The following is a 17,145-nucleotide window of genomic DNA, read 5'->3' as shown; positions in this document are numbered from 1 at the left end:
TCCATTTTTGACCCATCGTCTGTTTTTAGAGTGCAAGATTCTGCGTGGTTGGTTGAGTTTGGCGTGGAAGAGCCTTGACTTAAACCTTTGGGATATTCTGCATCAGACACAATGAGCCATACCCTCTCTCTGGTCCAACATCAGTGACTTGTACTTTCTTCTCTGGAAAATGAATCATGAGATTTGTTTCTTAACTCATTCACTGCCATTGACGGTTTTAGACGTCAAAAAAACATTTGAACTATTTTTATTAGTTAAAAAAATTGTTTTCTACTTTTGTTAACAAGAGTATGAAAGCCTAGATTTTTGCATTGTACATTTAGAACAGATATAACATTTGTGATTAATCATGACTATTAAAGTCATGCGATTAATTACGAGTAAAAAATGTAATCGCCTGACGCCCCTAATTTTTAATAATCATCTCGTCAGGCGATTACAAATTTTGATTTTAATTAATCATGACTTCACTAGTTAACTCACGATTAATCACAAATTTTATATCTGTTTTAAATGTACATTTTCATACTCTTGTTAACAAAAGTGGAAAACAAATTTGACCTAATAAAAATAGTTTAAATGAATTTTTCTGTTTATAGCCGTCAATGGCAGTGAATGAGTTAATGAGGAACATATTGAGGGCTCATCCGGATATTTGAGGAAATATATCACCCCATAATATACTGTGTTTGATCCATTGCTTTAAGTGTTATGGCACTGCAACATTGATTCTATGTAGTGTTAGCATTAAGCTAGCAGACTAAAACTAAGCTTTGTAACTGTTTTAAATTCACAAGGTGTAATTCTCTGTGTAATATGTTTAATTTGACTTAACTTAATTTAAAAAAAAAATCACATATTTCAACAATATTGCATTTGATCTCAGAATCTACCTGTGCAAGTTCCGACTCATTTTGCTATGGCGGGTCACATATGGTAAGCCTTAGTCACATAGTGACCAAGAAAGGCTCATAAAAGTTTGGGAGTTTGCACAGTCACTGCTCATTAACAACAGGACCTCTTGCTGATGTCACAGTGCATTGTCCACTCCATAATGAATAATAATAGTTAAGTCAGTCATTGTGGAATGCATGTGCAATGGAAATTCCACACCAAATGAAGGAAATTGTTCCTCTGTGATCTTTACCAGTTAGTTTTCCGAAAAAAATATCGGCAAATGCTAGGCACGCCATATTTGTCCAAAATAAGTATATCAACAATGACCTGCAGAGACTACTTTATAGTCTTAGAAAAATATACTGCCCAGCAATGTTCAAAATAACATTTACATATAAATAACACACAGATGCACAAATGAGGGGGGATGGAAGGCATTTTACAACATCCGCAAGTAGAGATCTTCTTGCAGTTGTTTCAAAGCCTATTTTACATGCAGCGATCTCCTGTACGGCGCCCAGCAAGTTCATTATACTTCCGTCATGTAGACCTCCTGCGCTGAATTTACGGAGAAAGAGGGGATCCGCTTAGATTGGCTGGTAATTAAGTCAACTGTGTTCACTCTCACAACGGCGCAACCGCACATTTCTAACTGCACCATGCGAACCATGGCTCGCTGGCTGAGCATGGAAATTGGACCTTATAAGCAAAAGTACTATTAGTTAGTTAGTTTTTGTATTGTTGTTGCTATCGAGATTGATATTAAAATGGACAACATTGCTAAGTAGCAAAAGAAAAAGAATATCATTGTTCCTGTTAGTGGTGTCGTGTGTGTGCAGTGTTCTGGTTGGCTGGGCTTTTCTCCTTGTGACGTGTGAAGTGCGCGGATGCAGTGCGCGCCGCGGGTGCGTGTTGAAAAGGCAAGCCGGAGGGGGAGTGAGCCGAGTCCGCAGCTGCGCAGCATACACAAACGTCTATCTTTCTTCATTGATTTTTGTGCCAGCAAAAAGAAAGGTGAACTTTTCGTGTAAAGGATTTGTTTTACTTTCTTGCCCCCAACGTCAGTCTTCACATTTCCATTTTTTTCTGCGCTGAGTTCAACAGTTAATTGGTTCATTTGCTTCATCAACCTCAACAGACCTGAGCACAATGTAAGTGTCATTTTAATTGTTTCGTTTTATGGACTTCATTTTTTAAAATACAATTAACAATTGTTGGCATATAATGTCACTCATTAATATTGTATAGACCAAATGAGTTTCACAAATTGTACGCAATTAAACGCAGTTGCACTGGGTTGACTCCATCAGCGTTTTTTCTTGAACTGTTTAAATCACGTTTTAGGGCTCCCTAAAACCTTGAAACAAAAGAGCTACAGTCTCATGTGGGACTGTCTTTGGAGATAACGAGCCCTGGCAAGTGACAATTACAAGAGTGGGCTTTATTTCACGTTGCAAGTGGCACAGCATTCCACACATTCCTCCACAAGAGATACCATATTAATTAATTAACTTTGGACTCTATTGACACTTTGTGTTGTTATAGTAAAAATTTAACACAAAACTTTTTTTTATGGTATCAACATTTTTATTAAACATTATGTCAAATATAAAAAAAAAAAAGAAGAAGAAAGAAATAACAAAAAAATTAGTACAGTACATGCACTCTTTCCACTGGCAGAACAAAATGTGGAACATTGCATGCACGCTAAGTTCCTCTAATTAATTCGTAAGTATTTTTTGACAATTTCAACGACTGAAATTTCTTTAAGTATCACTACAGAGTACAATCCATAAACAGATTATTTTAATATGTTCTACCAAAATTCAAAACTACGGAAGAGGATTAGGGCCATTGAAGAGGGAGAGAGAGAGAAAAATATGTTTGGCAGGATTCTCACTTTAAAGCAACACTAAGGAATTTTCCGTTTACGTTTATTATGACGACACCATATGGACAAAAGCAGTATTGTTATGTCTGCCATAAAGCAGTCAGCTCATTGGTAGTTTTTTTTTTGTGTGGCAGTGCTCCTACCATCCTCCTCAAAGTTGCTTAGTGCCAGTAAAAATGATAAAAAGCCCATCAGGCCATGGCAAAGGCACAATTCAACTAATTTTAAGTCAATGTTTCATCAGAAGCGTTATAAAAATATTTTATTAAGGCTGAAAAGTTCCTAAGTGATACTTTAACTTTAAAGTCAGAATTGTCAGAATTCTGACTTTAATGTAATTCTGACTTTAAAATAATAGTAGCACAAATAGTCTCACTTTAAAGTGAGAATTCTGAAAATAAAGTGAGAATTCTGAAAATAAAGTCAGAATTCTGACTTTATTGTCAGAATTCTCACTTTAAAGTCAGAATTCTGACATTAAAGTCACAAATTTAAAACGTTTTCTCACTCGCTTCACTGGCCCTAACCCTCTTCCGTACAAGACATTAAAAAAAAAAAAACTTGTAGAGTTTTGTGTTGAGTTCCCACAGTGAAAAATGAAGAAAAAATAAAACATCAGGATCAGTTTCTGGCTTATGCCAAACCATCCATTCATCCAGTTTCTATATCGTGTTTAGGGTCACTGTTAGCTGGAGCCTTTCCCAGGTGGGCCTGGACTAGATTCCAGCCAATCACAGGGCATACAGTAGAGATGGACAATTAGTCATACTCACATGCACATTGTCACTGAGTGGGAAGTGAATACATTATTTTTGTTTTGGTGTGAATTGAATTATTTAATTGTCTACTTGTGCCCTGCAAATGACTGGCAAGGTGACCCCTCCAGGATGTAAAAAGCAAGAGGAAAAATGTATCCTTTGATGTTGGCTGAAATTACATCTAATACGGTTTACTGACAGCTCACGTGGTGTGCTGGCGATGAGTTTCTTTTTCAGTTCTATTGTTGTCATTACAGCTTTTCTTCATTGACCTCGCAAACGAAAATCAATGGAAAAGGCAAAATAAATGTAAATGTGAAATTAAACCAAATTTTTGTCCATTTGTAGTTATGGTTTCCTTGAGAAGGTCGCAATGACTGTGAAACCACCGTGTTATGCAGAGAACCCTCCTCACTGCATTAAGGGAGGCGAATAGCAAAAATCTGCAAGTAATTGAAAGTTGCCCTTAAAAGGTGTGGGCTGCTAAATGGCGGCAAATTACTACGAGGTCTAAATGAAACTCCTCATTAAAAAACAACAACAACAACCTAAGACAAAAAAAACAACCAAAAAAAAACACCAATATCTTTTCAATTTACTGCTTAATGTCAATCTACCACAAGATGGCGCCAAAAACACTGATTACTGTACAACTGTGGGGGGATCTGGATATTGGCGAATATGCACGTTGACCCACAAATATGTGGAGTTCACCATACAGAGCAAATTAATGGGTAACTAGTTTTTTAATAAAAAGTCAAGACAAATTAGACTTGTGTTCAATTTATCTTTAAAAGGATGTAAGAAAGGAAAAAAGGCTTACAATATTTTAACATTACTAAAAGTCAAAGTCGTTTTACTATTTTGTGCCCCCCACCCCTGTGATGGACAATATTTACACTTTGGGACATATTTTATTGATTTTATTGTCATGAAAACCTTGGTTATAACTAAATGATATACACCAACAAAATGGATGACACTGCCCCCATCAGTCTACAAAGTGTATCTTTAGAAAGTAACTTTTTAAACTGTATTGCTTTTGTCTTCTCTTATTCTTGACCAGGATGAACAACAGAGACCGCTGGAAGGTGTACAAGCGGGTGGCTGTCATGTTCTGCCTGGCGGTAGCGGCATTAACTGCTCTCCAGAGGGGAAGCATCAACATGGGGGCTCCCTTCCAACTCGAGAGGCGGGCTCGCATGGATGCCTCAGAGGGAGTGGAGTCTAGAGCTTTACTGTCCTCTCAGAGATTAAATCGTTTTTGGAAAGCCAGCAAACACCAGCCATCCCGGCCTGCTCGGTCAACCACCCAGCAACCCAGTGTCACTGAAGACAACAGTGCCACAACCTGGGATGTAGCCAGCTCCAACTGTAGCGCCAACCTCAATCTCTCAGGTCAGGACTGGTTTCGGGGACTGGAGGAAAATTTCAAGCAGTTCCTGCTTTATCGACACTGTCGTTACTTCCCAATGCTCCTCAACCACCCCGAGAAGTGCTCAGGGGACATATATTTACTCATGGTGATCAAGTCGGTGGCTACCCAGCATGACCGCCGAGAGGTCATTCGGAAAACCTGGGGGAAGGAGCGAGTGTTGAATGGCAAGAGGATAAAGACGCTTTTCCTTCTTGGTAAACCATCCAACCGTGCCGAAAGGGTAAACCACCAGAAGCTAGTGGAGTATGAGAACCGCATATACGGGGATATCCTCCAGTGGGGCTTCTTGGATAGCTTCTTCAATCTCACACTTAAGGAGACCCATTTTCTTAAATGGTTCCACACCTACTGCCCAAACGTTCACTACATCTTCAAGGGGGACGACGATGTCTTTGTCAATGTGGAGAACATTTTCGAGTTTCTAGACAGCACTGACCATGCGAAGAATCTCTTTGTAGGGGATGTGATTTTTAAGGCGAAGCCAATCCGTAGAAAGGAGAATAAGTACTACATCCCACAAGCAATGTATAACAAGACCCATTACCCTCCGTATGCAGGTGGAGGCGGGTTTCTGATGGATAGAACCGTGGCGCGCAGGCTTCACTGGGTAGCGGACAGCATGGAGTTGTACCCCATTGACGATGTCTTCTTGGGTATGTGCCTCGAGGTCCTTCATATCACGCCGATAAAACACAACGCCTTTAAGACGTTTGGGCTTGTGAAAAACAAGAGCAGTAAATTGAACAGAGAACCTTGTTTCTTTAGGAGCATGATTGTCGTTCACAAACTGCTCCCAACGGAACTCAGACACATGTGGAATCTGGTTAACAGCGACCTGATCTGCTCGCAAAAAGTTGAGATTCTATAGCTTGGCCAAGACGAGGAATGGACAGCGCCGAAACGCAAGCCGGATCTTGGTGTTTGGCGATATTGTCAAAGGCAAGCAGTGCGTGCTGTGCTCTCCTTTCTGCGGAGAGAGACTTGCTTGCTCTGTGCTTTTCGCAAAGATGTTCTCTATAAATTACGTAAATTATAACGTGGGAAATTGTGGTATTTATGAGGCATTTCAAAGCCCGAGTACTAATGCTGTAGCATCAATGGTAACACAAAAGAGGGCAAAAAAGTAGGGTGACCACGCTTTTCAAAATGAAAATTTTACTGAAATCAAATATACAATAAATTATTATCAGGAATTATTTATAACAAATTGAATTGCTAGTCAATCTGGTGGCCGGTGGCTGTGTTATTACTTTAGCTAATGCTAAATGCTATCTTGGTTGACAGTTCAACAGCGCTAAACAAGTCAATGCACTCACTATTATCCAACCTTTTTTGCTGGGCCTCGGCAGATACTAGAAGCTGGCTGAGCGCCGTTTACCTCGCACCAGTCTCGCATTGTAGCACTGGAAATATGCTGCCAGTAAGGCTCAGCTTGGTTCGGCAAACACCGCTTTAGGGTAGTAGGACTCCATTTCCCATGATTCTTAGACACGGATGCAGGAAGTAGTTCGAGCCCCGGTAAAATGAAAACACGCCTGTTAGCGATTAGATGTCGTCGTATGAGTCGCAATGACTTCTGTATGATTGACATACACTTGACCCAAACAATTGGCTTGATGACTGGACTAAAAACTAAACGGGATGCTAAAACGGGACTGCGTAAATAATGAGACAAAATAATTGGGCTGGGGAAATCTGGCGAGATTCGGGACACAAGGCTGAAAATCAGGACCCGCATAACCCGAGACTGTGATGGATAGTCCTGGATTGTCCAGGTTAACCCGGGACTGTTGCGACGTCTGGTCAGTGGTCACCCTACAGAGAAGTGATTTTTGTAATACTGGCCTAGTGGCCTGCTTGGTGCTCAGTTTTCTGTGGGCTTCAATCCTTGAGCATAATTTGCAGTACACTGCACTTCTTTTGTTGGTCTCATGATGGTTTAACCTACAAATGTGAATACAAGTTATTACTGGTAAACACAGTTATGAATGTTTCAGCCTGCCCACAGGAAATAATCAGTTTTTTTGCTTTAGTTTTTTTGTTTTTAAGGGCTGAAATGACCGTTGCCAATGTTTAGCCCCCCATTCCCAGGCCAGTGTCTGTAAGCCATTGTGCATTTCAGTGTACGAAATACTCCACATTACTTTGCCTTGGGCCAGTATATGTGTGCCATCGTGGCTTTAACAATTAAACTTAAGAGAATGACTCTCTACCTCAGTAATCCAGACTCTACCCAATCTCCAATGTCCGAGGTAAACATTTGTCTGGACTTTGCAACTTTCGGCTTGTCCCATCAGGGGTCACCACATAATTAGTTTGGCAGGTTTTTGTTTTGTTTTTGTTTTAACATCAGATGCCCTTCGTGATGCAAACCCTCTTTTTTTCCCCCCTGGACTTTGGACCGTGGCTGGGAATCAAACCCTCGGCATTTGAATGAAAGGCAGCAGGATATACCACCACACTGCCAGTGCTTTGTTTGGACATGTATAAACATTTCAATCCATATTTGTATTGCAGAGGCCCTTGCACTTGGCAAAGAATGTGAGTGACGTGGACATCCGCTACTCTATAGTACTATGTTGAAATAAACAAATAAAATGTGGGCTTCCCATAGAATTGAATGTGCTGATATACTTGACATGACACTGATAGAAGGTTTACATTATGACACTACTAAAACGATTACCGGTACAAATATGTAATACGTTAATTTAAGAGTCCTGTCCTTTACAAATGGGTGTTGATATTTAATTTAAAGCATGACATGTTCCATGATGGCTGTGTTGGGAGTGGATGTTAATTCAGCAATATTCTATATGTGAAAGTGTAAATAAATGTCCTGTTTGGTTCCAGACAAACTTTTCTTTGTAAATCTGTCCTAGATCAGAAGTTTTTGTCTCACCCTTATCAACATCTACAATCTTAGTAGTAAACATACAACAGGTCATCCAACAATAGTGTCCGATGTTGATACATTGTTGGAGTAGCAGTCACACAACTATTGTAAAAGGTAAACCGTACATGATGTACGTACTTGCAATCACGAGGCATGAAAGTCATCGCAGCGCCCTCAAAACGAGGTTTTTGCTTTTAAATATCTTATTACGTAAAGCTGCAACCTGTGAACAGTCGATACGAATGTTTTTAGAACATACTGTAGTAATGAAACTTCTAAAGACTTGCCTTGTTGTCTTCACAATCATGCGTCATCATGACAGTACAATTAAGTCCTCCATCAATAGCAGGGAGAAACGGAATCTTCTCCATATTGTGTTGCGCTTCACATCACAGAGGAATAGCTTACAGAGGTTTATCTCTGTCCAAGACGACACGCACACCTATTGAAAAACATAACACTTGATCTCAGACCGCTATAGTTCCCCCCTGGATCTTAATACAGTGAACTGCTACTATTCACGGGGAATACTTATTTATGTATTTTACATTGACAAGCTAGAGAAGTGATAACATACAGTACTTTGTTAAAATGTCATATTTTAATTAACAAAATTACAGCAATGATGTTGCTATGTAGGAGTTAGCTTTTTTTTTCTAGCTGTGAAACGTTTGAAGTCTGTTTGAGTTAGAATGAGAGAATTAAGCTAGCTGTAGGTATGTCCTGCACATGTGTTAATATGAAAGCCAAAGTGCTACTGACGAGCTAACTGATTAGATGCCCATGACCAAAATGTGTTATACTGTCATAAATTCTGGAATCAACTTTGTGTTAAATGTACAAAACGGTTAAATTGATCTTGCCTGGCCGGGAACTGGGCATCACCTCTGTACAGGGCTTTGCCGCCATTTTGTGACATCTTAAAGTGTAATAGAAACAGCACAAAAATCATTGATAGGTGAGTGTGATACTGAATAGCGGAGGATAGAGTCCACAGGAAAAACACCTCAGGTGGAAAATACATAAATATCTCATGGTTAGCAGCTTTGTGCCCGGGAATATTTACATATCAATTAGTGGCCAAATTGCACCGCCATCCAGGGTAAATTTCCCACTTAAGTGACGCTATTCCACTCAAAGTCGGTACACACCCAGCTTCCCGATCACCAGCATTTTGTTGACACGAATTGGGGGAATCTTTTGATGTCAGTCTGGTTAATAGGTTGACTGGAGGGCACTGCAGTCCTTCACACCACCCCGCAATCTTCTCTCAAAGGCCCCAAGAAGAAGAATTTTGTTGGCACAAGGAGAGGTGAGAATGTCAATGCTTCGGATCATTTCAAAAGGAGCATTCGATCCTTGGAGTGAGAGCTAGGTCTTTGTCTTATTCAATTGAATATAGATTGAAAAGGATTCACAAATCATTGTATTCTGTTTTTTACATTTTAATCAATGTTCCAACTTCATTGGAAATGGGGTTTGTCACTATTTTGATAAGCACAATTTTCTCACGGTATGCCACAAAAACAACATACCAGTATTCAAGATGCTTCAAAAAGCATTTGTGGGATCAGGATTGTTTTTAAACCTTTCACCCTAGAGATTGAACGCCAACAATCTGATTCTTAGCGTTGAATTCAAAGAAAATGACAGGCGCTGGCTTTAGTCAAGATGCAAAGGTGGCATCTTCTGCCCACACCAAGCAGGAGGAAGGGGAGGCGGAGGCCAACAGTTAAGAGCCATACCCGCCGCAAAATTACCCACCTATTATAACACAAAATAAAACAGATTTAAGGTCCAGTTGCTAGGTAACCCAGAAAAGGTCTCAGCACTCAGCTGTTGCTAGACTACCCCCTGGTGGATGGTGTTAGCATATTGACGACCCCCCCAAAAAAGAGACAATTTTAGTGCTCCATGTGGCCAAAAATCACATCTCCAAATCAGTTTAGTGTAAGCAAAATAGTAATGTGGTAAAGTGGCATATAGTACGGAATGTTAATTGCCTGTTTTAATATATCAAGTACTGTACCACTTAATTCAGTGAGGGGAGTCTTAAAAGACTTAATGTTACCTTGTCAGATATGTCAACTGACAAAAACGGCATGTATACAATTGGTGAAAAGCTTAAACACACGATGCATTCAATCTCAGATTGACACCAAGTGAAATTAAGACCAGTTTACAAATCACCTTTAAGGTTTATTCATCGAGACAATTAGATTCTCAAATGGGAAACAGTCAACACACTACAAATATGTTACACAATTCAGAGGTGCAGGTCATTCTCCAACTTGAACATAACATCGCCGACGCCACTCTTGAGCAATCAAATCCTAACAAAATATGCTTTACACGTTACAGTAAGACTAAAGAAAACTAAAAACAAAAACGTGGATACAAGTGTATTTTTTACAAAATGGTAAAATAGAAATTATACAAACAGTTTAATTTACACATGTATGTATCGGAGGTGGGGGGAAAGACTAGCCTCAGTTTTCACAGCAAACTTGTTTTGCCAGACCCATTCCTTTACACTCTTAGAATTACGAACTAAAGAGGTGGAGGGGTGCAGGTTTTTATTCAGGACATTCAGTACTCGCGCGACTCAAATGGTCAAATGTGCCATTTCGGCACAGGAGGGCGGGTGACGTTGGAGGATTCTAAATACATGGGCTAAAATGCCCGTTTACAGTTAAATATTTATCAATGACGCTTTCTGGAATGTCCAAAAGCTCTGAAAACTGATGAAACCAGAGTCCATTCAAAAAGTAAAAAGAAGGAAAAAAACGAAGCAAAAAGAACAGAAAAAAAGGGACTAAAATTTAGTCATCAAACTTAATTCTTTTCCCCTGGGGCTTGGCACCAAAACCACCACCACCACGCCCACCTAAAAAGCAAAAAACAAACAAACGTTTAAAAGCAGCACTTATTTCAATTACTGAAATCAGTTTTTGTCAATACTCTTACTACTTTACAAGCCCAACACTAATCTATCTACCTCCAAAACCGCCGCGTCCGCCGCCACCACGTCCACCTCCACGGGGACCTCCTCTTCCTCTGCCGCCGAAGCCGCCGCCGCCACCACGTCCAAAGCCACCGCCGCGACCTCCTCTACCGCCTCCGCCACGGCCACCAAAACCACCGCCGAAGCCGCCACCGCCAAAGCCGCCTCCGCCACGGCCTCCACGGAAACCACCTTCACCCTTGGGCTTGGCGTAGTCCAGCGTCACCTTGCTACCGTCAATTTCACCATCCTCCATAGCTTCCTTGGCTGCCTTACAGTCAGTTTCGTTGTCAAAGTCCACAAAGCCAAAGCTACAAAAAAGAAAAAAAGACAAGACTGTTCACACTTGGCATCCAGCACAAGCGTCAAACATAAGGCATGTGGGCCATAACCAGCCCAATTAGAGCAGGATTCCCTAATTCCGGTCCTCGAGGTCCGGAGTCCTGCAGGTTTCAGATGTTTCCGCCTACCCAACACACCTGATACTAAAGATCAGGATCGTTATCAAGCATGTGAATGAGCTGATTGCACGAATCAGGTGTGCGGAAACATCACATCTCGGGGACCGGAATTGGTGAATCCTACATTAGCGGGTCCAATCTGGCACATGACATTAGGCTCTTACTCAGGATTTCCCCCAAAATGTGCGCTCATTAAAATATTCTGGATTAATCTGCAATATAAATGGGAATATTTTCAAAACGTACAAAAAAAGGGCATATTTTGAATTTGGACCAGTTTTTATTTATAGATTAGGTCACAGATCCAATTTCTGAATTAAAATGAGCTTGACAACCCCGTTGTAATGTAAGCACAAGTAGCAGTTCTCACAATATTTACAAGGTGTAACTAGCAGTGGGCAAGGACAGTGCTCAAGCAGAACTTCACATTTGTTGTACGTACCCTTTAGAAGACCCTGTCTCTCTGTCTGTGACAATCCTTGCACTGACTGAGCCTTCAAATGAATCTCTAAGCGTTTGATCCGTGGTGTCCTCTGAGAGACCCTTGACAAACAGAGTCTTTGTTGGACCTGCGCACAAAAAGAGCAGTCAAAATATTAGGCACACTTGGATTTATAACCAAGACAACAACCACCAAAGTGAAGGTGGTTGGCCAGATCAGGACTTGACTATCTTTGAACTCATCACAGAGCTTCAGGAGATCAAGTTTTCATCACGTCTGACCAACAACACTGAAGACCTACCAGAGTTTCCCCTGCCTCCCTCTGGCCTGCCACCACCGCTGTTGTTGCAGTACTCAAGTCGGATTGAGCGGCCTTCAATCTCGGTGTTGTTCAATGTGTCCAAAGCTTCCTTGGCATCTTCTGAGGTTTCAAACTCTAAAAACGCAAACCTGTGGAACACAAACAGCCAAGATGACCATGCAGGTTTCAAACTACCAGTATATGAGGTCTCTTGTTTTCTCAACACGTGTAACACAGCAGACATGGGCAGCAACCCCATGCGACGGGGGTGAGCCTGTTCAGACCGTGTATTGGCTCTTCTTCTCGTGCGAATCCGTGCATAATCATGGCATGGTTATGAGGAGCTCATGAGAAGTTGCAGCAACAGTACGTTTCAGATGTTGCCAAAGGACAAGTGGACACTCACCCTTTAGGTCTGCCATCTCTCTGTGGGATTCTAATTGAAACGGCCTTCTCAAACGTGGACTGCAAGGCCTCCTCTGAGGCGCTGAACGATAGATTATTTACCACCAACGTCTTGCTGGCGGCAGCTGGAAGGAAGCAAGAATATGGACGTTAGACACCTGCTGCTCTTTTATTCATTTAACAAGTTTACTGAAGGAAAACCAATTTGCTGTATATTTACCTGCAACCTTGGTCCCCCCCCCCTTTTGGCTTTTTTCTCCCACGAAGTCCACCATAATGGACCTCCCCTGAACATCGCAACCCTGTGCATCTTCCAGCATCTTCTCTGCCTCAGCCTCGGTTTTGAACTCTACATAGGCGATTCTGGAAAAGACCACGGATGCATTTAATACATGCTTGAGTTACATTTCTTTTTTACCTTGTCTTTAGAGAAAGCTCACTTACCCTCGATTGGACCCATTCTGGCCCAATGGCACCCTGACATCAACTGCGTCTTCAAAAACCTCCTTTAAGTCATCAACGGTGGCAGAAAACGGAAGGTTTTTCACAAAAAGCGTCCGCACGTCCCTTTCTGAAGACACAATGTGAACATTGTAAATAACGCCATGTGTTTCCGTGGTGGGCAGCTGGCCACCAATGATACCTTTCTTGGAATCCTGGGAGCTCTCCTTGCTTCTGGCCTTGTCCAGTTTGATATCCTGGCCCATAACCTTTTTGCCGTTGAGTTCCAGTGCCTTTTGCATGTCCTCCTCACATGTAAATTCTACATAGCCAAATTTCCTGTTGAAGTCATGCAAGAGACTTTAAAAATGATACTTCTGCCATCACATGGTAGCCAACATTGAGATGATATCAACTGCGAACATGTTAAAGCTCAAATCCCTTTATTTACACGTCGCATGGCTTTTTAGAATGTTACTCTGATATGCCAAATATGATAGTTAAGAAATGTACAGTTTTAACAGATATTTATCCATTTATCGGAGGAATATGATGGACCTACAATAGTGAATTCAGAACAAAATTTCTTACTTGGATGCGCCTAACCGAACGTCAGCAACCTCAATATCGTTCTTGGAGAAGAACTTCCTCATTGTATCTTTGATTTCATCGAAGTCTTTGTTTGAGTTCAGGTTGCCAACAAACAGACAGAAACCTTAAAGGCAAGAGAGTAAATGTGTAACTTCAGTAAAAGCAAATCTGCAATCATAATGACAAAAAGGAAATTTGATCAGAAAGTTAGAAAATCCTTACCATCTCCTTCTGCCTTTGCCTTCTTGGCAGGTGGTGTGTCCTTCTTGCCTTCGGCCTTTCTCTTAGAAGTCACCGGGGCGCCTGTTAATAGTTATACAGTTAGTCGCTTGGATCCATGGGGCGTACAATTCTACAAACCAATAATTAAGTCGCATACAAACCAATAATTAAGTCGCATACAAACATGTACTCCTGATTGTCAAGTTGCTTCTTAGTCTTATGCCATAACTCACCGTCTTCATCATCATCTTCCTCCTCCTCATCATCATCATCATCTTCCTCATCCTCCTCCTCATCATCCTCAGACTCTTCCTGGGCTTTTACCATGCCTGCCTTCTTTGCTTTGGCAGCTGCCGCGGGAGGTGCTGTATCCATTTCCTCCTCAGACTCTGAAAATTCACAGAAAGCCATTCAGTCATTTGGACAAAATAGTGGCCAAGCGCAGGCTACACAACACAACATCAGATACAAAAAAGGTGACATCATACAAATTCAGTATTAAGTCCCTTGTTGATCATCATTTGCAAAGTCCCCCCAAAAAAGAACCATTGGTTGGCTTACCATCTTCATCATCCTCATCGTCATCCTCTTCTTCCTCCTGTTTAGCAGACTTAGCAACTTGTTTTGCAGCCTTCTTTGGAGGAGGGGCCTCTTCCTCTGACTCCTCTTCGTCTTCATCGTCTGAGGGCTCCTTCGCAGGTTTGCCCTTCACCTGCTTGGCAGGAGCCTTCGCTTTGGCTGCTTTCTTGGGCGGTGGGGGCTCTTCTTCAGATTCATCTGGAGACAACACACCAAAATCAGCGGTTTCCCAAAACACCGCACAAAGTAAGATGCAATCTTGAAAGCATTCTTCGTGTCACAGCGATTGAGGATAGAACTGGTGGACAATGAAACACACCAGCACCGAAGACATAGCGCTGTTAGTTACTCTTCCTCCGAACATTACATACATGTGAACTGGCAACCACATGAATGCCAAGAAATGGAGGGTGGCGGGTACATATTAAAAAAACCTTGCGTGGCATACCATCATCGTCATCGTCCTCCTCATCCTCCGAGTCTTGAGCAGGTGCTGGTTTTGCAGCTGCTTTGGCAGCTTTCTTTGGGGGAGGGGCTTCCTCTTCAGACTCTGTGGGAAGGACGAACATATTCGAGAAGTTTTTGTAGAAATTAGGTGCTAAATGCAGGGGCAGACTTTAATTAACCTTTTTTGGTTTTTGTTATCACATTCAATTTTGATGTGTTAACTCACCAGAATTTTCCTCCTCGTCTTCACTTTCTGCTTTCTTGGCAGCTTTGCCATTTTTAGCATTAACCTTGGCGGCTTTGGCTGGTTTAGCTTTCTTTACCATTTTTGGTGGAGGAGTCTGCAAAACATGACAAATTAATCATTCAAAAGCTCGAAATAAGCGGCTTTGTGAGGCAACATGGAGTCAGTAATCATCACCTCCGTGGGGGTAAATACATTTCTGACCAGTATCTAATTCTCATTATGAGAAAAGATGGCAATACCATGCTAATTGTTAGGCTAAACTAGGTGTGACACAGCTAGCACGTAAAACAAAGTCTGGCTGCAGCCACATTAAAGCGGAGAACGTTGAACAGCAAAATAGCAGGGGAGTCTGGAGCGAAAAATCTTATTTGCTAAACAGAACCAGAATAGGAAAGGAATTGACTTATGTTGTGTTGAACTTCAGCCTATAAGGTAAGAAGCATATTAATATAGTACACAATGTTTACAAAATTAGTCATGTTTGACTTTGACAATAGAATATGATTTTGATTTTACCATTTGATGTCAGTAAAAGAAATGTTCTAAAAATTACATTACAGCAAGTTAAAATAAACAATCAATTTAGCTTTGCTCCGAAACAAGAAAATACTAGTTTTCGGCTATACACAATGTGAATGTAAGAAATCGTGTAATTCCATAAAATTAAAATAAAGAAAGAAACCCAATTCATTCATATTATTCTGGGTAGTCGCATCGGGCCGATATTTTAAGGTATCTACAGAAATCAGATTTCATGAATTTTTTTTGGGGGGGGGTTGCTGTATTGGGTTATATAATTAGGTCTTCAAGATAATATATATAAAAAAAATATATATATATTATTTTGCTTTCAGTTGTGGGGGTGGGGGGCAGAAATCAATGAGCCTTACCTCTTCTTCACTTTCTTCTTCGCTTTCCTCTTCAGCCACTTGTTTCGGGGGCGGAGGGGCTTTTTTCTTCTGGTTTGCTTGCTTGTTACCAGCCTAAAATTAAATGGGGAAAAACAAATTATTCGTATCAGGTTCCTTCTTCCAAATAATGTCAGTACAATCAACTAAGTGACTGATTTAATGTGCCTGGTGTCTTAAAAGTGGTAGAAATCTTAGTAAAACTGAAAATGTCTCGTATATTCAACGAATTACACCGCATTATTTATTAAGTGTAGAGGCAAAGTTGGGGGTCGTAGCGTGGGCGACGTGTGTTCTGCCTCGTGTGTGACGGTGGGGCAGGCGCGAAACCCACGTGGAACACCGATATGCGTGTTAGCATTCATGCTAATGTTACACTATAAAGACAAAACCGCTGAGGGTAAAATTGATATGTTGGCTAATATAAAATAATAAGCAAAATGGTTCTAAAACTCGGAAGAGAAACAAAGCAGAATAAAGAAAAAATAATTGGCAGGGTGTAACATCAAGAAACGAACAATCGTTATGTATTCGAACAGCTACCCTCGTGTGAATACGTTCGTTGAGCATTTTAGTCAAAACATTATGTTCGGCATTTGAATCTAGCGAGACAAATCGAGCTGTAAATCTCGACGCCGAAATTGCGGGATCGAGGCGAGAACGCGCATGAATGCCATCTTGAGCGGCTAACTGTTAGCAGGCCGCGCTAGCAACCAACAGCAAGACAACATGGCCGCCACAAATCCGGAAAAATGAACTTTTTTTTTTATTGCTGTTGTACCACATTTGCTTGGTTCACGTCTCGCATTCAACATATGTTTAATTCATTACAAAAACGATTGTAAGGAAGATGTAATTTACCGCAGGTTATATTGCATTTCTTAAAAGACGCAACGAGCACAGCATTAAGGCCTCATGCGCGGAGCCGATCTTCTATCAACTGAAAACGCAAACTAAACATTTCCACAACAAAATGAACTTCAGCTGGTCTTACCTTCGCTAACTTCACCATCGTGCTACCTGGTGTTTCGACGAAACAGACGTTGAAATCAATCAAGCAGGCGGAAAAACTACTGCATGCACGTGGCTGTGCCTACACGATGGGGGATTAGGACAGGAAAGACAGAGAAGAGGACTCGCTCCGTACTCTCTTGCTGGGCGCGTTCACAAAAGACCCTCCCACGTGAATGTGTCATCCAATCGGACAGGAGATCTTT

At 41.2% G+C, this 17,145-nt stretch overlaps 2 protein-coding genes and 2 non-coding genes across 4 annotated transcripts; 1 reads left to right on the top strand and 3 right to left on the bottom strand.

Moving 5' to 3' along the window:
- Nucleotides 1-1,829: 1,829 nt before the first annotated feature.
- On the top strand, nt 1,830-7,830 carry b3gnt7 (UDP-GlcNAc:betaGal beta-1,3-N-acetylglucosaminyltransferase 7). Its single transcript, XM_086090279.1, has 2 exons — nt 1,830-2,048; nt 4,613-7,830. Coding segments are annotated over exons 1-2 (1,242 nt in total). The 5' UTR covers nt 1,830-2,046; the 3' UTR covers nt 5,853-7,830.
- A 2,228-nt stretch (nt 7,831-10,058) lies between these two features.
- Nucleotides 10,059-17,091, bottom strand: LOC147165740 (nucleolin-like). Its single transcript, XM_086089659.1, has 16 exons — nt 16,923-17,091; nt 15,911-16,003; nt 15,000-15,114; nt 14,775-14,876; nt 14,309-14,524; nt 13,981-14,136; nt 13,748-13,828; nt 13,526-13,649; nt 13,137-13,273; nt 12,938-13,064; nt 12,714-12,856; nt 12,495-12,618; nt 12,089-12,237; nt 11,788-11,914; nt 10,879-11,195; nt 10,059-10,767 (listed from the first exon to the last, which is right to left on the bottom strand). Exons 1-16 carry the CDS (start codon nt 16,938-16,940, stop codon nt 10,703-10,705), a joined length of 2,094 nt encoding a protein of 697 aa, XP_085945785.1. The 5' UTR covers nt 16,941-17,091; the 3' UTR covers nt 10,059-10,702.
- LOC147165742 (small nucleolar RNA SNORD82) lies at nt 14,204-14,275 on the bottom strand. Its single transcript, XR_015096599.1, has one exon. It is a non-coding gene; the product is annotated as a small nucleolar RNA SNORD82 (small nucleolar RNA).
- LOC147165741 (small nucleolar RNA SNORA57) lies at nt 14,599-14,736 on the bottom strand. Its single transcript, XR_015096601.1, has one exon. It is a non-coding gene; the product is annotated as a small nucleolar RNA SNORA57 (small nucleolar RNA).
- Nucleotides 17,092-17,145: the final 54 nt, after the last annotated feature.

This window comes from Leptonotus elevatus, chromosome 11 (genome assembly GCF_054856555.1).
Source record: "Leptonotus elevatus isolate MCC_2025b chromosome 11, RoL_Lele_1.0, whole genome shotgun sequence".
NCBI classification, from domain to species: Eukaryota; Metazoa; Chordata; class Actinopteri; order Syngnathiformes; family Syngnathidae; genus Leptonotus; species Leptonotus elevatus.
The sequence above is the reverse complement of the archived record's forward strand: the minus strand, read 5'-3'. Positions and strand labels throughout refer to the sequence as shown.

Coding starts and splice junctions, on each gene's coding strand:
- LOC147165740 (XM_086089659.1), bottom strand. Junction 15,115..15,910: donor AAGAAGAAAGTGAAGAAGAG/GTAAGGCTCATT, acceptor CATGTTTTGCAG/ACTCCTCCACCAAAAATGGT. Junction 14,137..14,308: donor CGATGAGGATGATGAAGATG/GTAAGCCAACCA, acceptor GTGAATTTTCAG/AGTCTGAGGAGGAAATGGAT.